Source organism: Dromiciops gliroides, chromosome 5 (genome assembly GCF_019393635.1).
Source record: "Dromiciops gliroides isolate mDroGli1 chromosome 5, mDroGli1.pri, whole genome shotgun sequence".
Classification (NCBI taxonomy): Eukaryota; Metazoa; Chordata; class Mammalia; order Microbiotheria; family Microbiotheriidae; genus Dromiciops; species Dromiciops gliroides.
This window is the reverse complement of record NC_057865.1, coordinates 295667127-295692430: the sequence shown is the minus strand read 5'-3', so window position 1 is coordinate 295692430 and position 25304 is coordinate 295667127. Positions and strand designations below refer to the sequence as shown.

The 25304-nt window shown below is 41.3% G+C and overlaps 1 protein-coding gene across 1 annotated transcript; it reads left to right on the top strand.

Annotated features, from left to right (window-relative positions):
- Positions 1–483: 483 nt before the first annotated feature.
- LOC122729070 (acrosin-like) lies at positions 484–25053 on the top strand. The gene is made up of 6 exons (XM_043967733.1): positions 484–529; positions 656–812; positions 1363–1569; positions 2258–2532; positions 23820–23965; positions 24733–25053. Exons 1-6 carry the CDS (start codon positions 484–486, stop codon positions 25051–25053), a joined length of 1152 nt encoding a protein of 383 aa, XP_043823668.1.
- Positions 25054–25304: the final 251 nt, after the last annotated feature.

The window sequence follows — 25304 nt, the reverse complement described above, 5'->3', positions numbered from 1 at the left end:
TGTTTTCTAGTGATATCTTTGGGCTTCCCTGGTCAGGCCTGCTTCCCACTGCTTTCTTAGTCTCCCATGGTGCTCATCAGATGAGCATAGCCTTTCCAGACACAGATTGGCTGGGCAGGACACATAATCTCTGTGTCTTCAGTTCATCACCCACATCTTCCTGTTTAGCTGAAATCCCAGGCCAATTATTCCTCAAGGAAAGGTCCAGCATTAGTATATTCTTTCAGCTCAAAGCCTCTAGGCCTTTTCTTCGAATAACTCTTTTAGGAAAAAAAAAACAGAAAAAACTTGCCAGGGACCGGCAAAAAGCCTTTTCTTGGGTTTCCCTGTTCCCTCAGTCTTGGCTATGCAATCTTTTCCATTCTTCCACGTCACTGAGGGAACTGGGAAAAGGAAAAGAAACAAGGCTGATTCCTGGGAGCAAAGCTTTTTCTTGTTCATTTGCTCGGACTGGCTTTGAGGCCCACTTTGACATAACGACCCATGAAGATAACGCTACTGATCCTTTCCATGGCACAGAGTAGTTGTGGTGAGGAACATGCTTGGGAAGCCTCCAAGGATGATGAGAATGGGAGTCATGATCATTATGTAGATCTCCACTTACCAGTGACTCCTGGAACACATCCCATCCCCCCACATTCTCTCTTGCCCTCAGAAAGGGCTCTGGGCTGGGATTGGCTGGATGTTGGGCACTGTGACATCATGCTGGCTCCCAGTACAGGCTGGAGGATGGGGAGCACAGGAGGACTATGCCAGGCACTGCTGCTCTCCCTTGTAGGGAGTCTGGGGGCTCTCGATGTGGGGCCGTGTGAGTAAGTGAATAGGGGACACGTGTGCAAAGAAGCCATGTGTATGTAGGTGCATGGGATTGAGGGTGGAGAACATGTTTGGGGCACATATGAAGGAATGTGGAGTATGTATGTTTGGGGACACAGGTAGGTGGCTTAGGACTATCCCAAGAGAAATGGGTTGCATCTGAAAAGCAAAGCTTCCCTTTGACCTGAGGTCTTCTAGCAGAGGCTGGTTGGCCACGTATGTGAGCGTCTTAGATTAGATGGTCTCTGCAGTCCCTCCCCTCTTGAGATTGTGTGTGTGAGAGTGTGTTGGGGGGGACAGATGCGAAAGTAGGGCACACCTATAGGAAAACACGTGAGAAGGAATGTGGAGGACACAGGAACTTGGGACATAGAAGTAGTCCTTGTTGTCTCTCCTCCTCTCAAGTCACCTCTAGGCTGGAGAGAAGGGAATGGGGCCAACTTCCCATTTGGTTCTGTCTAGGGGTGGGGAAGAGCTGAAGACAGTTCTCAACTCCCCCGCTTCATCCCCCTGTCTTACGAGCCCTGACTCTTGTTCTCCCTCCAGTGGCCCCTGTGGGTTACGGCCATGGACCAAAATTAAAAGTGTAAACAGTCGGATCTTGGGAGGCAAGGACACTCAACCTGGAGCTTGGCCCTGGATGGTCAGTATGCAGCTGATTACCCATAGTGGCCAAAGGTCCCATGTTTGTGGGGGCTCTCTACTGAGCCCCACCTGGGTGCTCACAGCTGCACACTGCTTCAAGGGTATCAGGTGAGAGGATGGGGAAGGGGGTGGGAGGCAGCCTCACTCTTTAGGGTCATTTCTCCCTTTTTCTTTCTCTCTCTCTGTTTCTCTTTCTGTCTCTGTATTTCCTTCCTTCCTTCCTTTCTTCCTTCCTTCCTTCCTTCCTTCCTTCCTTCCTTCCTTCCTTCCTTCCTTCCTTCCTTCCTTCCTTCCTTCCTTCCTTCCTTCCTTCCTTCTTTCCTTCCCTCCCTTTCCCCCTCTCTCTTTTCAGGGGTCTAGCTCTGGAATTTATTGTCTCTGCTGATCTCTAATGAGGTTTTCCTCCAAATGACTCATTTTGGGCATCTTTCCAGAATATATTTTGTAGTATCTCTCCAAAGGTTGTCCCTTGGGGGGTGGATGGGTGCTGTAGTGTGTGTCTCTGGAGAGGGTCTCTCTAGGGTTTTCTCTCTCTTTTTCTCTCTGATGCTCTCAGGGTTCTCAGAATTTCTTGGTATGTTTCTCTCCTTGGGACTCTCTCTCTCTCTCTCTCTCTCTCTCTCTCTCTCTCTCTCTCTCTTTCCCTCCTTCCTCCCTCCACACCACCCCTGGCTTTCAAGGACCTCACCTGGAGATTTCTTCAGAACAGATGAGCCCTCAGTGGATGGAGGTAGGGAGGGAGGTAAGAGGACAATCTGGGTCTTCCTTTCACTGGCTGTCTTCCTAGGGACCCAAGTCAGTGGCGTCTGGTGGTTGGTGCATGGGAGGTTCAATGGGCAGCAGCTGCCACCCTCAGCCCCCTCGTACAGGAGCGGAAGGTAGTCCATATTATGCTACATGAGCAGTACAACACTTGGACAGAGACCAATGACATTGCGCTGGTGGAGATGGATGTACCTGTGCGCTGTGGCTACCTGGTCCAAATTGCCTGTCTACCCCGGTCCTCAGATGGTCCAGTGAAGGATTCAGAGCCCTGTGTCATTGCTGGCTGGGGATACAAAGAGGAAGATGGTAAGCCAGAGATGGGACTTTTGGAGGATCATGGGGGCAGGTTCTAGAAGTCACTGGGAATATGAAGTTGAAAGGGTGATGGGATTAGAGTAGCTATAGGGGATATTTCAGGGGCTACAGGAAACATGAAGGGTCATGGAGGGGTGTCAAAGGCATCTGAATTATGGCATAACATGGAAGATTCTGGTCATCATGGGGGCATCACAAGAAGGGGATCATGGGTAATGGTAGAGCACAGACTTCATAAAAGACCCATGGGATCATGGCAGGATCACAAAATGGTCATGAGGATACATGTTACAATGCCATGGCTCCCACTCATGCAATCTTTGAGTCTTCTGGGGCTAGGCCAGTTGCTTTGGTGAATTTGTGGATTCAGGGATGTCATCCACTCAATTGCCCTAAAACACATTCTTTAACCAACTAATTCTTTGGACTTTTCCTAAAGATAAACATTAGAAGTCTGAACTCTTCTAAGTATTTACTACTAGGTCCAAGGGTAGATATTAAAGGTGATCTCGGTGCCTGGCTCACAGTCTTCCTTTCTCTCCATTTATACTGGTGTTCTTCAAAATACCTCACCTCTGACTTCCTTAATCTCCTTAAATACCTCATTTGCACTTCTGCAGTGTTTACAAATAGGTGGTCCAACCCTTGATTGCCAACATCATAAGTGTTCTGCTTCTATGATGGTGAACTCTGAAGTTGGAACTTCTGGGTTATGTGATTAATGACATTTTCCCTCATCTCCTTGACCTCTTAAATTTCTTAAAAACATTATATGTCAAAGATAAAGTAACTTTAATTGTTTCCATGAATCAGGACACTTAGAATTCAAAAGAAGGTTTAAAAAAACCAACAACCTATGAACTAATGCCTCCCCTGAGCTCACTCAGGGGTCCTCTCCCATTTCTTGCTAAGCTACTAGCAGTGATGTTGCACTACACAACCCCAGGATCTAACACACAGCCTTGCAACAAAATCCAACTCCATATCCCAGTCACCTTCCCTCTCATCAGTACTGTGGAGATCTCAGCTTCAGGCCATCACTGTGGCAGTGCTTTGGGGCAGAAGCTTTCTGGGGTCAAAAAGCCAGCATCATGATGGACAATGGTCTATGCTGCAAAAGATTTCTTCAGGAAAACCAGGAACACAGGAAAGGGGGAAGGATGAATGTGTGGGCTTGAAATAGAGCTCAGCACCCCACCCCACTCCAACCCTCCTTCTAGAGCCTAGGAGACCCAGACTACAGAAATCAACCTTCTAGTACTAGTGCAGCTGCTTTTTGAACTGCTGGTGCCAGGACAGACAACTGAGGAATAGAGGGAAAGAGACGGAGCACTGGATGAAAGGTGTGTGTGTGTGTGTGTGTGTGTGTGTGTGTGTGTGTGTGTGTGTGTGTGTGTGTGTGTATGAGAGAAAGCGAGAAACTCCATTAAGCCTGAGGAAGAGCTTAGTATATAGATGGGTCTAATTCTGTTGCTCCCAAGAGTCACTTGTAGCACAGACCTAGACTGATGAGCCACTTCACTGCTCAGTATGAAAGGATGAGATGCTTTGAAATCCAAGCCCCAAAGCAACCACAATTAGAGGGGAGGGAGTTACAAAATGGACAATAGGGGAAAATAAGAGGAAAAAAAAATCTAAAATTACCAAAGATCTCAGGAAGAAGAAACTCAAAGATCTTGAATATATTCAGATAAATCAACATGGAAAATATTAATAACAGAAAGAAACATGGCTTACAGATTTAGTAAAAGAGTTCAGGCATCTATGAATAAATATTGTCAAACAAAAGAAAATATGACACTCAGACAATGGACCCTGCAGAATGTGAGGAGGATATGGAATCACAATATATGGTTAATAAGTAGTTTAAAAGAGAAGTAAGAATTATGAAAGAAGAATTTATGGCCTGCACAGCAAAAAAAAATGGGTAGAGTCAAAAAACTTGAATCTGAAATGGCAAATCTTAGAAAAGAAACAAAAGAGAAAAAAGTAGATTGGAAATGCAAATATACAGAAGTGAAGGACAACCTAGAAGAAGAGAAACAAAAAGGTTAAAAGATGCTCATTATGCAAACAAAACATACTGATTTTAAAGGCAGGATATGGAGAGGCCTCTTAGAAAAACATGATGGCAAAAAACTTTAACACCATTATACAGCAAAATAATAGAACTGTGCAGAACTTCTGGACATAAAAATGAAATACCAACTAAAGGAAATCCCAGATTGCCACCAGAAAACAAAACCCAAGACTACAAACTTCAAGACACATAGTGGTTAAATTTAAGAATTCAACCCAGAAACAACAAATTCTGCAAGCCATCAGGAGAAAGACAGTCAAATGCAAAGTAAAGGAAAATCTCTTTAATTCAAGAGTCTTCTGTATCCACCAGAAAACACAGGAAGGAACAGAATAATGTGTTCTGAAGAGCAATGGAGTACAGGATGCAGACCAGGATGACTTACCCTAAAAACAGGAACTTAACCATAAATGAAAAAAGATGGACATTCAAGAATACATAATTAAAATATTCTTACAACCCTCCCCCCGCCAGACCTGAAGAAGTTATTTACTTCTTGAATATCCCAGACAACAGAAATGCAAAAGGAATGAATGAATGTAGCAGCCAAGAATAACAACAACAGAGTGACAGTAGAGAGACCAGTAAGAGATTCCTTTTAACTGCACACAAGGAGACTGGGGCAAAGGCAGATGTCAGGTGGGGCATCATGGATAAAACTTTGCAGTACGCTGTTGGTGGGTGAATCAATGCTTTTGTGTAGAACTACATTATACATTTCAATTCAATTCAGTAAACATTTTTAAAGTGCTTTCTATGTTCCTGGTACTAAGCTAAGTGCTAGGGATAAAAATAAGAAAAAGTCCCTGCCCACCAGAAGCTTATAATTTAATGGGGAAGACAATACACAAAAGGAAGTTGGAAAGTGGAGGTGGCACAGCAAGGGATGCTCAGTGTGGGGACATCATATTCTGTGGAGTTCAAACCAAAGAGAGATGCAGATGAATACTGGAGAGTGAAATGGAAAGTCCAGATTCTCCCTTTTATAAAGGAAAGCTTTGAGAAAGTGAATGGAAGAGGAGAGGGGTACATGGGGGTGGAGAGGAATGTATGATGTGCATACATCAGATTGAGGGTTAACAATAAGGTGGCTCCTGTATTCTCAGGATGAAAATATGCAGGGTAGTGTGTGAAGACAAGTTGGGAAGGACTTAAAAGGTAGGGAGGTAGGGGGGAGGCCTTGCTTTGCTAATGGGAGAGAGTTCCACTAGTGAATGCTCCTAGGGGACATTCTGTGAAGGAGGACGGGGATCTTGTGCTGAATATGGTTTAGAGTATTTGGTGCTTGTCCTACCTTGGGGTGTAGAGAGAGAGCTGGAATTTTTAGGGACAATGAATGCCTGGAAGAATGGAAGGGCATGGACTCAGGGAGGAAATATTGAGGCAAATGGAATAGCTAGGAGGAGGGCATAGATCAGTAGTGTGCTTCATAATCAGGAATGTGTGTGCATGTGGGGAGGTTCCTACCACTGGGCAGTGCCTTTTCTATAAGTTGCAGGAATTGACTTTGTTCTGGGAATGAGGCACAGTGGAAAAGAGGAATCCACAGATTCCTTTACAAGGTATCTTTACAAGGTAGCAACAGAAACTGCCTTGTGGGGAGAGTCTAGAATATATACCTTGGAAGTTTTGATTCCAATACAGAAAATACAGAAACTAGATAATTTATAAGGGTCATAAACCAGAGAATAGAGTCTAGAGTAGACAGAAAGAGAAGATAGATAATGAAGAGAGTGAGAGAAACCCTTTCTGGAAAGAGGCATAAAAATGAAATTTTAAAAGTTAATGAGGGCAGGGCAGCTAGGTGGCACAGTGGATATAGCACTGACCCTGGAGTCAGGAGGACCTGAGTTCAAATCCGGCCTCAGACATTTGACACTTACTAGCTGTGTGACTCTGGGCAAGTCACAACCCCGATTGCCTCACCCCAAAACAAAACGAAACTAAAAAAACAAAGAAAGAGATTTATTTGGGGGCAGCTAGGTGGTGCAGTGGATAGAGCACCGGCCCTGGAGTCAGGAGTACCTGAGTTCAAATCTGGCCTCAGACACTTAACACTTACTAGCTGTGTGACCCTGGGCAAGTCACTTAACCCCAACTGCCTCACTAAAAAAAAAAAGTTAATGAGGGGGGCAGCTAGGTGGCACAATGGATAAAGCACCAGCCCTGGATTCAGGAGGACCTGAGTTCAAATCCTGCCTCAGATACTTGACACTTACTAGCTGTGAGACCCTGGGCAAGTCACTTAACCCTCATTGCCCCACAAAAGAAATAACTTAAAAAAAAGAAAAAAGTTAATGAGGGACAGCTAGGTGGCACAGTGGATAAAGCACTGGCCCTGGATTCAGGAGGACCTGAGTTCAAATCCGGCCTGAGACACTTGACACTTACTAGCTGTGTGACCCTGGGAAAGTCACTTAACCCTCATGCCCTGCAAAAAAAAGTTAATGAACAGGACTAGTTGAAGGGGAGGATAGAAAGGGAGAATCTATTTGACTGAGAGGAAGAAAAAAAGGGAAAAGAATGAAATAACCATATAAAACCAGGAAAGAAAAAGGATCCAATGAGCAAAAACCCAAGTGGAAAGGTGGAACTAATGGGAGGAGGGGATGATAGCCATTGGGGGGAAGATGGCCATTTGGAATAGGGCCACCTTAAAAAAGAATAAGCTGGTGGATAGAGCACCGGCCCTGGAGTCAGGAGTACCTGAGTTCAAATCCGACCTCAGACACTTAACACTTACCAGCTGTGTGACCCTGGGCAAGTCACTTAACCCCAATTACCTCACTAAAAAAAAAAAAAGAATAAGCTGAAGAAAACACAACTCTGTTTTTACAACAGAAAAGGGAAAAATCATAATTTGAAATAAACTTCCATGTTAGAGACAAATGGAGGAAAATAGAAACATAATTCTCATAGTGTTAAATGGGAATGGATTAAATAATCCAATAAAATCAAAAAGAGTGACAGATTGGATAAGAAAACAAACCCTACAATCTGTTGCTTATAAAGGATCATATGTGAAAAACAAAGACATCCACAAAATAAAGTTGAGGGGATGGAAAAAATTACTATGCATCAAATGAATTAAAAAAAAAGCAGGAGTCACAATTATGTTATCTGACAAAGCAAACACAAATATCCAAAATACAAAAAGGGAGAGAAGGAAACTACATTATGCTGAAAAGAACCATAGATGGCACATCAATATCAGAAATAAACTTTAATGCTCCAGTTCCCTTAGTGCATAAATTCATAAAGAAATCATTAATTGAGCTACAAGAAAACATAAACAATAACACAATAGTGAAAGACTTCAATATTCTTCTCTCCATTTTGGATACATCTAACAGAAAGAAAAAACAAAAGGGAAAATTTGGAACTGAACACATTGCTAGAGGAACTAGAGTTTCTCTAGTCTATGGAAGCATATAAATAGGACAACAAAAGAAAATACATATTTCTCTGCACCACATGGAACTTTTACAAAAATTGCCTGGCTGTTAGGACACTGAGATATTGCAAACAAATGTAAAAAGAAAATAGTTTAACACATTCTTTATAGACTGTATTGCAGTGAAAATGGTTATTTGTTTAGGGTCCAAAAACAAAAGACAAAGACCCAAATAAAGATTTAACAATGAAATACTAAATAAAGAGTGAGTTAAAGGACAAATTATAGAAACAATGAATGATTATGTGAAGGAAAATGATGATAAAACAGCATGCTAAAATTTCTGGGATGTAGCTAAAGCAAGACCCAAAGAGAAAAGTAATACCCGTACAAACATACTAGTGTAAAACAAAATAGAAAAAGAAAAGATTAGTGAATTGAATATACATTTGAAAATTAGAAAATTAGAAAGCTAATAAAGAGATACACTTAAATTAAACACAAAGGAAGAGATATTAAAAATTAGAGAAGAAATAGGTAAATTGAAAGAAAAAATATAGAAATGACAAGCTAGTTCTTTGAAAAGACTAATAAAGTAGCTAAACATTTAGCTAATCTGATTAAGAAGTGGGCAGAAATCAATGAAATAGCAGATGAGTAAGCTAAATCAAATCAAAACAAGAAGAAAAAGAATAACTAGATAATATTAGGCACAGTTTATATGTTTTGTTTTTTTAGTGAGGCAATTGGGGTTGTGACTTGCCCAGGGTCACACAGCTAGTAAGTGTTAAGTGTCTGAGATTTGAACTCAGGTACTCCTGACTCCAGGGTCGGTGCTCTACCCACTGAGCCATCTAGCTGCCCCTGGGCACAGTGATATGCACAAAATACAAAATAAATAGAGGAAATACATTTGAAAAATGTAAAATATCCAAACCATAAGAAGGCCAGACATATATTAAATAACCTAATGTCAGAAAAGAAAATAGATCTATAGCTGCAAAGAAATTACCAAAGAAAAAACTACTGCCTTGATGGATTCATGGGAGAATTCTATCAAACTGATAAAGAACAATTAGTACCAGTGCTTCACAAATTATTCTCAAAAATTGAGAAAGAAAGCATCCTACCAGGATCCTTTTGTGAGACAAACATAGTTCTTGTACTTAAACCAAGGAAGGATAAAACATAAAAGCAAAGCTGTAGCCAATTTCTTCATTGAATACTGACTCAAGAATTTTAAATAAGATGTAATTGAACAGACTATAATGATTTATTGAAGAAATCATTATGATGTAGCAGGATTTATAGTAGGGAGGCATGAATGGTTCATCATTAGGAAAACATTCAACACATTCAAAACCAAAAGCATCCCAAACCACATGATCATCTCAATAGATGCAGAAAAGGCTTTTTTTTTTTTTTTTTTGCAGGGCAGCGGGGGTTAAGTGACTTGCCCAGGGTCACACAGCTAGTAAGTGTCAAGTGTCTGAGGCCGAATTTGAACTCAGGTCCTCCTGAATCCCGGACTGGTGCTTTATCCACCATGCCACCTAGCTGCCCCCCCCCCGAAAAGGCTTTTGACAACGTATAGCATTCTTTTATGCTAAAAATCTTTACAAATTATAGGCATAAAGGAATCTTTTAAAAAATATCATGGAAAGCATCTATCTAAAACCAAAGGCAAGCATCACGTATAATGGGGATACAGCAGAACCTTTCCCAGTAAAAACAAGAGTAAAACAAGAATGCCCACTTTCCCCACTGAAAATGCTAGCAACAGCAATAACAAGAAAGAAAAGCACGAAGACAGATAAAGAAGAAATAAAATTATCCCTATTTGCTGCTTATTTGGAACACACTAAGAAAGTAGCAAAAATACTAATTGAGATAATAATTTCAGCAAAGTTGGAAACTATAAAATAATCCCCCCAAATGAACTTATTCCTATATAATGATAATAAAACCCAAGGAGCAGAAATAGGAAGGGAAATCCCACTCCAAATAACTTCAAAATGCATAAAATATTTGAGGATTTGCCTCAGTTTCCTCATCTGTAAAATGAGCTGGAGAAGGAAATGGACAAACCACTCCAGTTTCTGTCAAGAAAACCTCAAATGGGGGCAGCTAGGTGGCACAGTGGATAGAGCACTGGCCCTGGATTCAGTAGTACCTGAGTTCAAATCCAGCCTCAAACACTTAACACTTACTAGCTGTGTGACCCTGGGCAAGTCACTTAACTCCAATTGCCTCACTTAAAAAAAAATAGTGCACAAAAAACTTGTATTGATTCATTTATAAAGTGCTCCTTATAGAAATAACAAACAATTTGAATAGCTGAGGAATATTCAGTGCTAATAATGGCTAGGCCATGCCAATAAAATAAAAATTACAACACTAACAAAGTTAATCTATACTTTTAATGTTATACCAATCAAATGACTAAGGGGATATTTTGTAGAACTAGATAAAATGATAACAAAATTCATTTGGAAAAAGAAATTCTAGAATGACAGGAAAATGATGAAAAGAAGGTTGAAGAGGGAAGAGCAGTTCTAGACCTCTAATTATGTTATAATGAAGCAGTCATCAAAACCATGTTGTACTGGTTAAATAATACAGAGATAAATGGAGCAGACTAGACTAAGAGACAAAATAACTCAATAGCTCAATATTTGATAAAGTGGAAAACATAAGTTACCCAGGGAAAAACTCCTTATTTGATAAAAACTGCTATGAAAACTGCAGAAGTTAGGCATAAACTAACATTTTATAGCATGTTCCACAATATATTCTATTTTTTCTTTTTCCTTTTTTTTGTGGGGCAATGAGGGTTAAGTGACTTGTCCAAGGTCACACAGCTAGTAAGTGTCAAGTGCCTGAGGCTGGATTTGAACTCAGGTCCTCCTGACTCCAGGACCAGTGCTCTATCCACTGCAGCACCTAGCTGCCCCCATCCGTAATATATTCTAAATGGATATGGGATCTTGATCTTAAAGATCATTCTATAAAAAAATTAGAAGAGAAACAGATCACATTCTTTTCACTATGGGTAAGAGATAAATTATTAACCAAACAAGAGCTAGAGGTAATTACAAAAGATAAAATTTATAACTTTACATGAAACTAAAAAGCTTCTGCTTAGGTAAAATTAATGTACCTAGGATAAGAAAGAAAGGGATAGTATGGGAAAAAGATCTTTCTATCAAATTTCTCTGATAAGACTTTGGTATCCAAACTCTTGTTTGGAGATGTGTGTGTGTGTGTGTGTGTGTGTACACATTTTGTATACATGTATACAACACACGTGTAGAATAGCTATTCCCCAATAAATAAGTAATCAAAGGATATGAACATATAGAACTCAAAAGAAGAATTGAAAAGTATTCACAACCACATGAAATAATTCTCTAAGTCACTAATAATAAGAGGAAATAAAAATCAAAACAACTCTGAAGTTTCACCAGAGACTCTGAAAATTGACAAAAATGACAAAAAATGGCAATAGTTAATGTTAGAGGGATTGTGGAATGACAGGCACACTAAAACATTGTTGGGAGATCTGCAAAGTGGTATAAACATTTTGGAAAGCAATTTGGAATTCCAAATTATTAAATTATTAAAATTGCATAATTATGAAATTTAAGTGACTAAGATGTGCATAGTCTTTGAACCAGAGACTCCATTAATGGGCCTATTATATCCCAAGAAAGCTAATGCTAATAAAAAAGTCCTCACATATACCAAAATAGATATTTTTTGTGATATGAAAGAATTGGAAACAAAATAGATGCCCTTCAATTAGGGAATGCCTAAAAATTGTGGCATGTGAATATAAGGGAATATTACTATACAACAGAAGATAACAATAAAAACTTATTTTAAGAGAAAGAAATTCCTTCATCCACTCACCATCTCATCATTCTATTTTTCCCCATTCTTTGCTCCTTTTAAACTTTTTTTCCTTACTATGGTCTCTAGTCTCTTCATCCCTCAGTGTTCTTTTAGGCTACCATTCCTTCTTCTCCTATAAGATTATTTTTCATCTACTCTGTATGTGTCTCATATGCACCTAGTTATTTACATGTAGTTTCTCCCATTAGAATGCACATACCTCGAGGGCTGGGACCATGCTTTTGCTTTTCTTAAGCAGTTAGTACAGTGCCTGTCACATAGTGCCTTGATGAATTCAGTAATGCCGTGGTTATGGCATTCTCTTTAAAAAATTTAAAAAAATGATTCTTCCTTCCCTCCCTCTCCTAACCCTTCCCTGAGGTAGCAAGCAATCAGATATGGGTTATACATGTACGGTTATGTAAAATATTACCATATTAGTCATTTTGTACAAGAAAACTTGACTAAAAGAAAAAAATAAAAGAAAATGAAAAATAGCATGCGTCAGTCTGTGTTCCATTAATATCAGTTCTTTCTTTGGAGGTGGATAGTATGTTTCATCAACAGTCCTTTGGGTTTGTCTTGGATCATTGTATTGTTGAGAATAGTCAAGTCATTCACACTTCTTCGTCAAATAATATTGCTGTCTCTGTGCACAATGTTCTCTTGGTTCTGCTCACTTCACTATACATCAGTTCATATAAGTCTTTGTAGGCCTTTCTGAAATCATCCTGCTTGTCATTTCTTATAGCACAATAACATTCCACCACCATCATATACCACAGCTTGTTTAACTGTGTTTAGTCATTCCCCAATTGATGGGCATTCCTTTGATTTCCAATTCTTAGCCACCACAAATAGAGCTGCTATAAATATTTTTTTACAAATAGGTCTTTTTCTCTTTTTGGGGATTTCTTTGGGATATAAACCTAGCAGTGGTATTGCTGGATCAAAAGGTATGCACAGTTCTATAGCCCTTTGGGCATAGTTTCAAATTTTTCTCTGGAATAGTTGGATCTTTTCACAACTCCACCAGCAGTGGATTAGCATCCCAGCTTTCCTACATCCCCTCTAACATCCAATATTTTCTGTTTTTGTTATATTTGCCACTCTGATAGGTATGAGGTGATACCTCAGAGTTGTTTTAATTTGAATTTCTCTGATCAATAGTGATCTAGAGCCTTTTTTCATATGATTATAGATAGCTTTGATTTCTTTGTCTGAAAACTGCCTGTTCATATCCTTTGATCATTTATCAATTGGGGAATGACTTGTATTTTTATAAATTTTACTCAGTTCTCTATACAATTGAGATATGAGGCCTTTATCAAAGATATTTGTTTCAAAAATTCTTTCCCAGTTTTCTGTTTCCCTTGTAATCTTGTTTACATTAGTTTTGTTTGTGCAAAACCTTTTAAATTTTATATAATCAAAATAATCTATTTTACATTTTATTTTATTCTCTATATCTTCCTTGGTCCTAAATTCTTCCTTTGCCCATAAATCTGACAGATAAACAATTCCATACTCTCTTAATTTTCTTACAGTATCATCCTTTATGTGTAAATCATGTACCCATTTTGACCTTATTTTAGTATATGGTGTATGATATTGGTCTGTACCTAGTTTCTGCCATATTGTTTTACAGTTTTCCCAGCAATTTTTGTCACATAATGAGTTTTTGTTTCAAAAGCTTGGATCTTTGGGTTTATCATATACTAGATTACTATAGTCATTTACTATTAGTGTAATTTGTACCTCTTCTGTTCCACTGATCCACCTCTCTATTTCTTAGCCAGCACCCGATGGTTTTGATAATTACCACTAGACCACCTTCTTTTGTTTTGGCATTGTCTTGATCTCCCATAATGTTACAAAAAGATATCAAGATTAGTTTCATATAGCCTGTTCTTAACAAAGTTGTGCTGGCCCTTAGTGACCATTGCTTCCCTTTCTAAGTATTTTTTTTCGGGGCAGCTAGGTGGCGCAGTGGATAGAGCACTGGCCCTGGAGTCAGGAGTACCTGAGTTCAAATCCGGCCTCAGACACTTAACACTTACTAGCTGTGTGACCCTGGGCAAGTCACTTAACCCCAATTGCCTCACTAAAAAAAAAAATGAATAAAACAACTAAGTATTTTTTTTCTTTTGGTGGGGCAATGAGGGTTAAGTGACTTGTCCAGGGTCACATAGCTAGTAAGTGTCAAGTGTCTGAGGTTGGATTTGAACTCAGGTCCTCCTGAATCCAGGGCCAGTGCTTTATCCACTGTGCCACCTAGCTGTCCCCTTTTTCTAAATATTCTTAAACCATACCTTTAATAATATTTTCAAGACTTCTGCCAGAAATCAAAATCCATCTTCCTGGCTTTTATATTTTGAAGACTATACCCTTTGCTCATCAGCAGCAACTGACCCATATAGATCTCTTTTCCATTTTTTCAAGTATCGTTCTGAGAAGAACATATCCCTCCTCGCCATGCAGGATACCCCTAATGAGAAGAAAACAGGCATATTTCCTCAAATTTTGTTCTAGTACAGCTCACATATTTTAAAATATAGATATGGGGGCAGCTAGGTAGTGCAGTGGATAGAGCACTGGCCCTGGAGTCAGGAGTACCTGAGTTCAAATATGGCCTCAGACACTTAACACTTACTAGCTGTGTGACCCTGGGCAAGTCACTTAACCCCAATTGCCTCACTAAAATATACACACACACACACACACACACACACACACACACACACATATATATGACTGAGATACATAGAAAAGAAAAGATTCTTTGGTGTTTATTCCTCCTTGATTAAAAAAAGTAGGTAGCAGAACTAGACTTGTTCCTAAAAGCTCTCATTGAGTATAATGTGTTGAATGTATGTCTTAAAATCATAAAATTCTAAGTCATATTTTACCCTGGAGACACATTTAGTCAATGATATATTAAGCATCAGGCTGGAGGGATATATACACATATGTATGTGTATATACATACATAAGTATATATATATGTATGTATGTGCATATACATGCACGCTCAAACACACATATACACATACACATGGCCCTCACTCAGGGAAACATTTACAAAAGACCCTCACCAGCATGACTGAGAATGTCCAACGCAGAGCCCAAATAGAAGAGTGATTCTCTAAAGGTGATGTTTACCCAAATGTTGTTATTTACAGATAGAGTTGGGATATATCAGGTTTAAGGAGGGGACAGTATCTACTCATGTACAGGGAGATCTATGTGTGGCAAGTGTGGTAAAATGGCCATCTCTCAGTCCATAGCATGGGAGTATCACTGTGGGGCTTGAAGGGAGACAAAATAGCTATCTATAACCTCTTCTTCCCCCAGTCTTCTCCAACTGCAGCTTTCATTCATGGCAGGAGAGGAAGTCAAAGGTTGAGGCCAGAGGCAGCCACTTCGCCCCTCAGAGGGAGAGGGCTACCAGGATAGAAGCATATCTGCTCCCTTCAATATTTTTATCTAGGGGATATGATTGGGTTCCACCTAAATTCAGATCACTTTTCATTTTAGAGACATGGAAAACCCCAAGATCTATATTCAAGGCTTTATCCCTTTCCCACCAAATAGAAGTTTCACAATAAACGTGCATAGTGAATAGCCAAAAGCCCATCTATCCAAATCATAGCAAAAGAGAAATCAGAGAAGTATACGCAGGAGAATATATACCAGACCATACAGAATGAAGGAGCTCTCCCGTTGGGAGTGAGATAACAGTTCAACCAAGAGAAAGAGAAAAAAGAAGAAGAAAAAGAGAAATTCCCTGAAGTCTTTAGCATAGCAAGCCGAGGATGGGGACATGATGAAGACTGCTATGGCTCCTCCCCTGCTTTCCCAGAGTCTTTTCTCTCTTCAGCATCTTGAAGTGGGGTTGGCATCTTTCTATCTTTCCTCTTGAAGCTGGAAGCCAGAAGTGCCTGATGGGACTCAAGGCTTAAAGAGTCCCAAGGAAGACTCGATGAGAGCTGAAGTTCTTTCATCTCACAAACATCATGCCCCTCAAACAGAGCAGGGCATTCATCTCCACCGATAAGGAGAACGTCCTATACCAATGGACCTTGGGACAGGGGTTGCACATGAAATTCTTTGGTGTCAAACAGAGTATACAGAAGTTTAAAGTAAAAGACATTCTAATAACAGGATAGCAAAACATGTATACAGTATCGCACTCTATTACTGGCTACTACGTCTGGGGGAGAACACCCTTGAAGGGTATGGATGTGACTGGGGAACATGAATTGAAACAGATGTGGCCAGACCACCTATGAGTTTGGGGCATTTCATGTCTCCAGTGCTGTAGAGAGCAGCCAGTGCTCTTATTTCTCTATTGATACCAGTTCCTCTGTAGCTCTCTGTCCCTTTGCCACATTATTTTCTTTTGCTCAATTGTATTTAAATAATACCTGTGCTGCTGCTGCTGGCTTACTCACTTTCTGCTGACCTGCTCTCTGCTCCCACCTATTGGTCTTTAGCTAGTCTTCGATTATCATCTGCTGCTCTCTTCTACCACCTGCTGGACTGCAGCTGCTAGGCAGCCTTTTCCTGAGGGGAGAAAGCCAAGATCTTTATAGTTTAGGGCATTGTGACCACACACAACCTGGTTGCCAACAAAAGCCAGCAGAAGCCCTCAGGCTAAGATTCAATATGTTCCTGCAACTTTTTTTCTTCCTGTTGGATTGAGACTCCCAGATCTTGGTCTTCTGACTTAGGGTTAGAAAATTCCTTTCACACTGTCAAAACTAGGCATTTTTAGCTTCCATTCTTTTTGCATCCTGTATCTGAAGAACTTGGCACTGGACAGAATCTCTGTGGAACTTGGGTGATGAGATTATTTTCAACTCCAATAATGCCCTGATTACCACGCAAATCAACCAGGGTCTAGATGAAGCTGGTGGGGTCCTGACTCAGTACCTTCTGACTCAGTTCCTGTGTGCTACATTCCTGCCTTTGTTTTGCCTACTCAGTGAATGGCTGGCTTCATAGACGTGTTGCCCACATTATCAGTTGATCAACAAGGATTTATTAAGTGATCACTGCATGCTAGGCATTGTTCAACACTGGAGATACCAAAACTTACAAGAGCATCCATGTTTTTTTCTTTTTAATGACCTTCAGTTTTATCAGGGACATAACTAGAACTTCTTCTACCAGGTTATAACTTTAGCTGCATGGGTAGCCTGTAGAATTATTTCATCAATAAATGTATCTTGGACAGATCAGTCAGAAGAACAATGAGGTAAGTCCAGAATATCATCCTGGGAAATTGTCCAGCACTTTCTTTTGGTTTTAAATATATGTTTTTATTGATATCTTTTGTTTTGACATAATTTCCCTAGATATCTATTCCCCTACCTTTCCCAAGGAACCATCATATATAGCAAAGTTTTTTTTTAAAGGAAGATGAGAGGTAAACTCAGGAATTAATTATAAATCAACAATAAAATTAATTTAATAAAATTAATAATAAAAATCTGAAAATGAGATGTTTCACAATCATGGATTCCTCTTCTTCCTGTCCCCACCACTTCTGGTGTCTTCTCATATCTCTTCTTCAAAACCAAGACTGTTTAGTCTAATTCATTTTCAATTATTTTTAACTGTCCATTTGTATTGCAGTAGTAATTGTGTCTGTTGTGTATGTTTGTATATATCTACTGTGTTTTGCCCCTCTAGGTTCTGTGTGCCCACATAGGTCATTCTAGGTGTGGCTTGCAGGGTAGACATCTCTAGAATCTTTCCCCCCTCTCCTTTCTCCAAGGGAGAGGCTTTGATTTCTGCCAAGAGGTGAAGCAGGAGTTTGAGGGCCACTCTGCTTTCCTCAAAGAGAGGGTATATTGAGCTGGATTGACATCATCTTCTATCTTAAATATACTTGGTCTAGAGGGAATAATTTTTAGGTTCAGGCTATGCTCCTGATCTCTCTCTCTCTCTCTCTCTCTCTCTCTCTCTCTCTCTCTCTCTCTCTCTCTCAGCAGTGAAATGAGGGTTAAGTGACTTCCCCAGCATCATACAACTAGTAAGTGTCAAGTGTATGAGGCTGGATTTGAACTCAGGTCCTCCTGAATCCAGGGCTGGTGCTTTATCCACTGCATCACTTAGCTGCCCCATCACTCTCTCTTTTTTTGTGTGGCAATTGGGGTTAAGTGACTTGCCCAGGGTCACACAGCTAGTAAGTGTCAAGTGTCTGAGGCTGGATTTGAACTCAGGTACTCCTGACTCCAGGGCCAGTGCTCTATCCACTGTGCCACCTAGCTGGCCCCATCACTATCTCTTAATGGGGAAAAATGCCCCAAAGTTTCTGTTTGTCTTAATTGCTCTCTCACCAAATGCCGATCCCACAATGAACATACATAGTGAATAACAAATAAATTTATTTATCCAAGTCATAGCAAAATAGAAAATAGAGAAAGGTATACATAGGAGAATATTTACCAGACAATACAGGGTGAATGAGCACTCCCAGTGGGAGTGAGATAATTCAGTTCAACCAAGGGAGAGATCCTTAGATCTCACCCAGGGGAAATTCCGTGAAGTCTCTAGTGTAGCAAGCTGGAGACAGGGACATGATAAAGGTTTTTGATTACACATTTGCTTCTTCCCAGAGACTTTCTGACTTCAGAATCCAGAATGGTATGTTCTTTTTCTCAAAGTAGGAAACCAAAAGACCAGGATCTCTCCCCAGGTTCAGGTTACACATATTTCTCTGTAACCTTCATATTAGCCGATTCATAAAGAACAGAGTTTGTTTAGCCATTACTCATTCGATAGGGGGATGTTTCCAATTATTTTGCTTTCAATTCTTTGCTAGTATAAGAAAATGCTGCTGTTACTATTTCTGCTTATTAATGGCCTCCTTGGGATATAGTTTTAGCAATGGAATCTCAGGGTCAAGGGCATAGACCTTCTAGGGAAAAGGATTACTCAGCACCTACTGTTTGCCAGGCACTTTTATAAAAATTACCTCATTAGCTTTTAGTCGGTTTATTTGCATAATTCTGAGTTGCTTTCCAATTCGTGGGGGGGTAATCCACCTCTCTAACATCAATGTGTTTAGGACTTTCAGTGATGTCAAACTGTCACAAAGGACCTTAATGAATCCCCATGTTGTAGGTCACATTATGCATAGGGAAGGTATCAGAAGGCTACAGCATATCTCAGGCCTGAATCATCAGCTGCCTCTTCGACATCTCCAGCTGGATTGTCCTGCAGGCATCTCAAACTTAATAGGTCCAAAACAGAATGTATTACTTTTCCCTCTAACCTGCCACTTTGCTATACTGACAAGGCCACTGTCATCCTCTAGGTCAGGGCTTCTTAAACTTTTTCCACTTGTGACTCCTTTCCCCGCAAGAAATTTTACGTGATCCCAGGTATATAGGTATATAAAATAGGTGTACGTAACCTTTTACTATTGCCACATTTTCCACAACCCCCATATTCAGTTATGTGACCTCATATGGGCTCACAACCCATGATTTAAGAAGCTTTGCTCTAAGTCACCCAGGCTGAAGGCTTGATTTCATCTTCCCTTCTTCACTCCAACTCCTCCCCTAATTTCAATCTCCTGCCACATCTCCTTTCTATGTTCCCTGTAGCTTTCCTATCCACTCCCTTTTCTCTATGTAGACACTGCCACTCTTGGATCCTCATTGCCTGGTTGATTACAATAGCTTTTTGCCTCATTTCCCTCCCTGAAGGCTCTTCCCACTCCAGCCTATCCTTCACTCAGCTGCTAAGGTGCTTTTCCTAAGACTGAGGTCTCACTAAGTGAGCTCCTAAGTGAGCTCCAGTGGCTCCCTAATACTTCTTTTTTTCTTTTTCTTTTTTTTTTTGGTGGGGCAATGAGGGTTAAGTGACTTGCCCAGGGTCACACAGCTAGTAAGTGTCAAGTGTCTGAGGCTGGATTTGAACTCAGGTCCTCCTGACTCCAGGACCAGTGCTCTATCCACTGCACCACCTAGTTGCACCTCCTTATTACTTCTAAGATCAAATAAGAATGCCTCTGCTCCACACCTGAACCTTTCCACAAACAGGCCCCTTTATACCTTCTGTCTTCACACTCCTCTGCAGTTCTGCATTAGTCTATCTGAAGTTCCTCAAACAGTCCGTCTTTCATCTCCATGCCTTGGCACTGGCTGCTCTCATGACTCAGTACTCTACCCCTTCACCTCCAGCTTTTGTTTTTCCTGCTTCCTTCCCCAGTATGCCTCCCCTCCCCCTCTCCAGATGCTAGTTCTTTCTCCTCTGAGGTTACATTCCATGTACTATATGTATGAGTGTATGCATACATGCATGCAGTATGGGAAGCTAGGTGGTATAGTGGATAAAGCACCAGACCTGGAGTCAGGAAGACCTGAATTCAAATACAGCTTAAGACACTTACTAGCCGTGTGACCCTGGGCAAGTCACGTTTCTGTTTGCCTCAGTTTCCTCATCTGTAAAATAGGCGGGAGAGGAAAATGGCCAAGCTCTCATTTATTATTTTTGCCAAGAAAACTCCCACTGGGGTCGTGAAGAGTCAGACACAACTGAAATCACTGAACAACCACCATATGTGTGTATGCATGTGCCTGATTACCTGTCATTGCCCTCTCCTCTCCCCACTCATAACATTGTAATTTCTTTGAAGCCAGGTGTCATTTTTGCCTTCCTTTGTATGTTTCAGTACTCAGCAAATGGCTGGCACATTGAGTGAGGGCTTAATAAATGTTTGCTAACTGCTTGACCAATACTGACTTGCATGTGAGAAATGATATAAAAGACCTCCCTCATCAAGGACTTGGATGGTGGGAGAAGGGGGGTGGATTGGTTAAGTAGTGAGGGGAGGATGAGCTGGCGAATGCCCTGGGACTCACATTCGATGAAAAGCATCAGAGGAAGACCTCTGGTGCCTCGAGTGGACTGACAATGGAGGATTTACTGAGAGAGACACGGAGAAGAGGGGCAGGGCTGGGTGAGCAGCAGGGCTGGGTTCATGTTTACCCTGGTAAAACCAGCGCCACCCTGATGTTATCACAGACCCACTGAAGTGTTAAAGAGGCTGATGAAGTCACACTGGCTAGAGCTTTGGCTGGGGCCAGCATCCGGTAGGCAGATGGAGTGCAGTTGATTTGAGTTTTGCCTTAAAGACAATAGAATAGAAACCCTAATTTTAATTTTGTTTTTGCCAATAGGAAATGTTCTAGGTGTTTCTTAGAAACTGCCTCCCAGGAAATCTTTCAAGATCTCTTTCATTTGACTGTAGTCTTATTTAGGACCAGGTGCTGTCAAATCAAATGCTTCCCCTTATTTTCTGTTTACAGTACCCAAGAGCAGAGAGTGCTCTCCGGCTGGCTGTGAGCTGGCTGTCTCCCTCTCCGGGGTTCTGACCTTTTGTGGATAATGGTGCTTGTTTCACTAGAATGACAGGATTTTTATAATATGTGGATTACCCAATCTAATCTCATGGCTTGCAATGTCCAACTCCCTGATGGTTTATCCTCTTCCTTATGTCTCTCACTTCTAAAGCATATCATATAAAACTTTAATCAGAATATTAAGGATGAATAAAGGAGGTAACATTAATTCACCCAGCACAACAAATAGCAATAAACAAACAAGCAGCTCTTCCAAAGGGGCCACTAAATCTCTGCATGGCCTAAAGGGATTATACTTTTAAATTCTTCAGTCCTGATCTTCACACAGATTCAAAGGAGCTTTGTTGGCACAAGAAACAGGCTAATGTTTCCTGGAGGCTTTTATCAAGTATTTCATCTCTTGGGGCATAGTGTCTTCCCAGAAGGTGCCCAGTACCTAGAATTAGGGATGGGGCGAAGTTAGGAAGTTCAGAGGAAAATGGAGACAGGACTGGGGCAGAATCAGGGGCAGGAAAGGATAGGAGAGGTGCAAGGAGAGGGACAAGACCAGAGGCAAGTATAGGAGGAGACATTATTATTGTCATTATTTATTTATTATTATTTATTATTATTATTTTATTTATTATCATTATTTATTTATTTATTTATTTTGGCAGTGCAATGAGAGTTAAGCGACTTGCCCAGGGTCACACAGCTAGTAAGTGTCAGGTGTCTGAGGTTGGATTTGAACGCAGGTCCTCCTGAATCCAGGGCTGGTGCTTTATCCACAGTGCCACCTAGCTGCCCCTGCCCTTAATTCTTAAACTGAATTTCCACATTTTACAGATGAAGAAACTGAGACCCAGAGCACTTGAGTGGCTTGCTCAAGGCTAAACAAGTAATAAATAGGGAGGGGTGCTGGGTCTCAAATCCAGCTCCATGGATACCAAACCCAGGGTTCTGACTATTTAGCTGGGAGACCTATATACACATGTACCAAATGACTGGGGTCATTATTGATTCCCTGGAGCAGAATCACATACCTCCAGCTCTGTTCTTTGTGGGTTACAGGGATCCTGCAACTAGCCTATTTGGCAGCTAGGGGGAGTGCCTCAGCACCTGTTCTTTTCTCTCCCAATTTCCCAGTCTCCCAGGTGTGAGTAGCCAGAAACTAGCAGGCCCTACCTAAAGCCATAATTGTCCCAACTCACTTCTTCTCCACCCCCACCTTTTATTTGTAGCTCCCTACTTGGCAGGATGGATAGAGTGCTGGACTTGGAACCAGGAAGATGTTCATTCAAAATCTGCTTCTGATATTTACTAGTGGTATAACGCCGGGAAATTCATTGAACTAGTTTAAGCCTCTGTTTTTAAATCAGTAAAGTGGGGATGCTAATAGTACTTACCTCAAAGGGTTATTGTGAGGATTAAAAGGGATAATATGGGCATAAAGTACTTTGCAAACTTTAAAGATACATATACACACATACATACACACATTTTGCTTGTTTTTTAGTTTTATTCAGAGCTCCATTCATGTGGAAGATAGTGCTTAAGCTGAATCTTTTTTTTATAATAAACATTTTTATTGATAGTTTTAGGTTCCAATTTTTATCCCTCCTTCCCCCCTCCCCTTCCCCCTCCCTGAGGCAGCAAACAGATATGGGTTATACATGTAGGATTATGTAAAACATGACCATATTTGTTGTTTTGTACAAGAAAACTTCATTAAAAGAAAAAAATGAAAGAAAGTGAAAAAGAGCCTGCTTCAGTCTGTTCTATTAATATTAGTTCTGTCTTTGGAAGTGGATAGTATGTTTTATCTAGTCCTTCGGGATTGTCTTGGATCATTGTATTGTTGAGTCATTCACATGTCTTCATCAAACCCTGTTGCTGTCTCTGTGCACAATGTTCTCTTGGTTCTGCTCATTCCACTATATATCATTTCATACCTGTCTTTCCAGGCCTTTCTGAAGTCATCCTGCTTAAAGTTATATATTAACAGCATCTGTTATTATTTGCTCAGCCACCTGTAGGACCAGAAGCCCTACCTTCTATAGGCATCACATATCTGCTCATTTCATATTGGGGTCTGAGGGTAGGACAGTCCCTTCTGTGCTCTCTGCCCATACCCCTAGGGCCAAACAGAATTATAAGAAAGGGTGGGAAGTCATGATGGATCAGCCCTGGCTTGTACAAGAAGTTTGTGTGACTGGACAGTGAGGCCAGGGCATCTCCTCAGTAATCCAGGTGTCCAGAGTGCCTGATGTCATCTTCCTTGCTGACCTCACAACTTCCTGGCTTCTCTTTGCCATGGCGTTAGATAATCACATTCCATACATTTTCATAGAAGTGGGGTCAAAGAGAGTAGAGAGAATTTTGGGGGATCCCAGAGTGATGAGGGGCTAGGGGAGGGCCCCAGAGGCTAGCAAAGGGTCATGGAATCAGAGTCAATTTGGGGATCACAGGAAATAGTAGGTTTTGAAGTGGGGTGGAGATGTCTGGGATTGGGGCTTTGGTGCCCAGTCTGACCAGAGCCCTGTGGCTGTAGCTTCACAGCCAGCAGCTATTCTACAGGAAGCAGAGGTGAAAATCATTAATTTGGAAATATGCAATGGGACTGAGTGGTACCATGGATCCATTCACTCAAGCAACCTGTGTGCTGGCTACCCAGAGGGCAAAATCGACACTTGTCAGGTAACACCCCTCCCTGGGGCCCTCAGATGCTGACATCCCTAAGCCCACCCAACCATGACACTGGGATCCCAGCTTCCAGTTAACTTGGTCCCCTCTGCTTAATTCTTTCTTTCTTTTTTTTTTTTTAGTGAGGCAATTGGGGTTAAGTGACTTGCTCAGGGTCACACAGCTAGTAAGTTAAGTGTCTGAGGCCAGATTTGAACTCAGGTACTCCTGACTCCAGAGCCAGTGCTCTATCCACTGCACCACCTAGCTGCCCCCTCCCCCCCACTTAATTCTAATACTAATTTTGCCCAATCATTCATATAGATCTCTGGGAGGGCTGTGGCATAGTTGCCATGTATACCTCTTTTGCCATGAAGACCAACTAGTACCTGTATACCCTCTTCCTCTCCATAAGCTCACACCTGGACCTCTTTCTTCAGATGCAGGAGGTGGGGTCTGTGGGCTCCTTTACTCCCTGCTCAGCGTCTCTCCATGCCATGTAGACCACTTCCTGAGTGCCTTGAGATCTCTCCAAATTAATATTCAGGATCTTGTCAACAAGTACATGCACATATGAGCGTGTGCGTGCCCCTGTGCACCCTGATGGGTCAGTGCCCTGTGTCCTGAGGGATCAGTGATTATGCATCCTAAGAGCCCTGTGAATGCATGTTCTTAGAGGACAGTGACCCTGTGAGCTGAGAGGACCACGTGCATGTCTGGGGGGGGGAGCAGGAACCATGGATCCCTGTAACAAGGACTGTAACAGTTTCTCTTCTGTGCAGGGGGACAGTGGTGGGCCACTCATGTGCAAGGACAAGAGCAGTAACACGTTCGTGGTGACTGGAATCACTAGCTGGGGCACAGGTTGTGCCCGGGCAAAACGGCCAGGAGTCTACACCTCTACGTGGGACTTTCTGGAGTGGATCACGTCCAAGATTGGAGCTGATGCTGTGCTTGATGACATGCCACCACCAGTCAAGAATCCCCAATTAATTCCTCGTAGAGGGAGATCAGGGAGAGGGGTGGCTCCAAAGAGTAGGACTTCTTCCATTGGAGCAAAACAGGGCATCCCCGCAGGTAAATGGGACCCCTTTCTCCCTTGACCATTCTCTATCCCCCACCCCACAGGGGAAGGGCTGTGGCCCTATCATAGTCAGGCATTTCTAACCTGACCTACCTTTCCATTCAGGCACATTTCCAGCTGGGGATGCTTAAGCATTGTCAGGGTCATTTTCTCTCTTGGTCTTTCATTGGCTCCATTTTTTTAGCTGATGTAGGAAGAGACAAACCCAGTTCACTGTCCAGTATGTTTTGTCATTTTCCCTTAATGGCTACTATTTGGCCTCACTTTTGC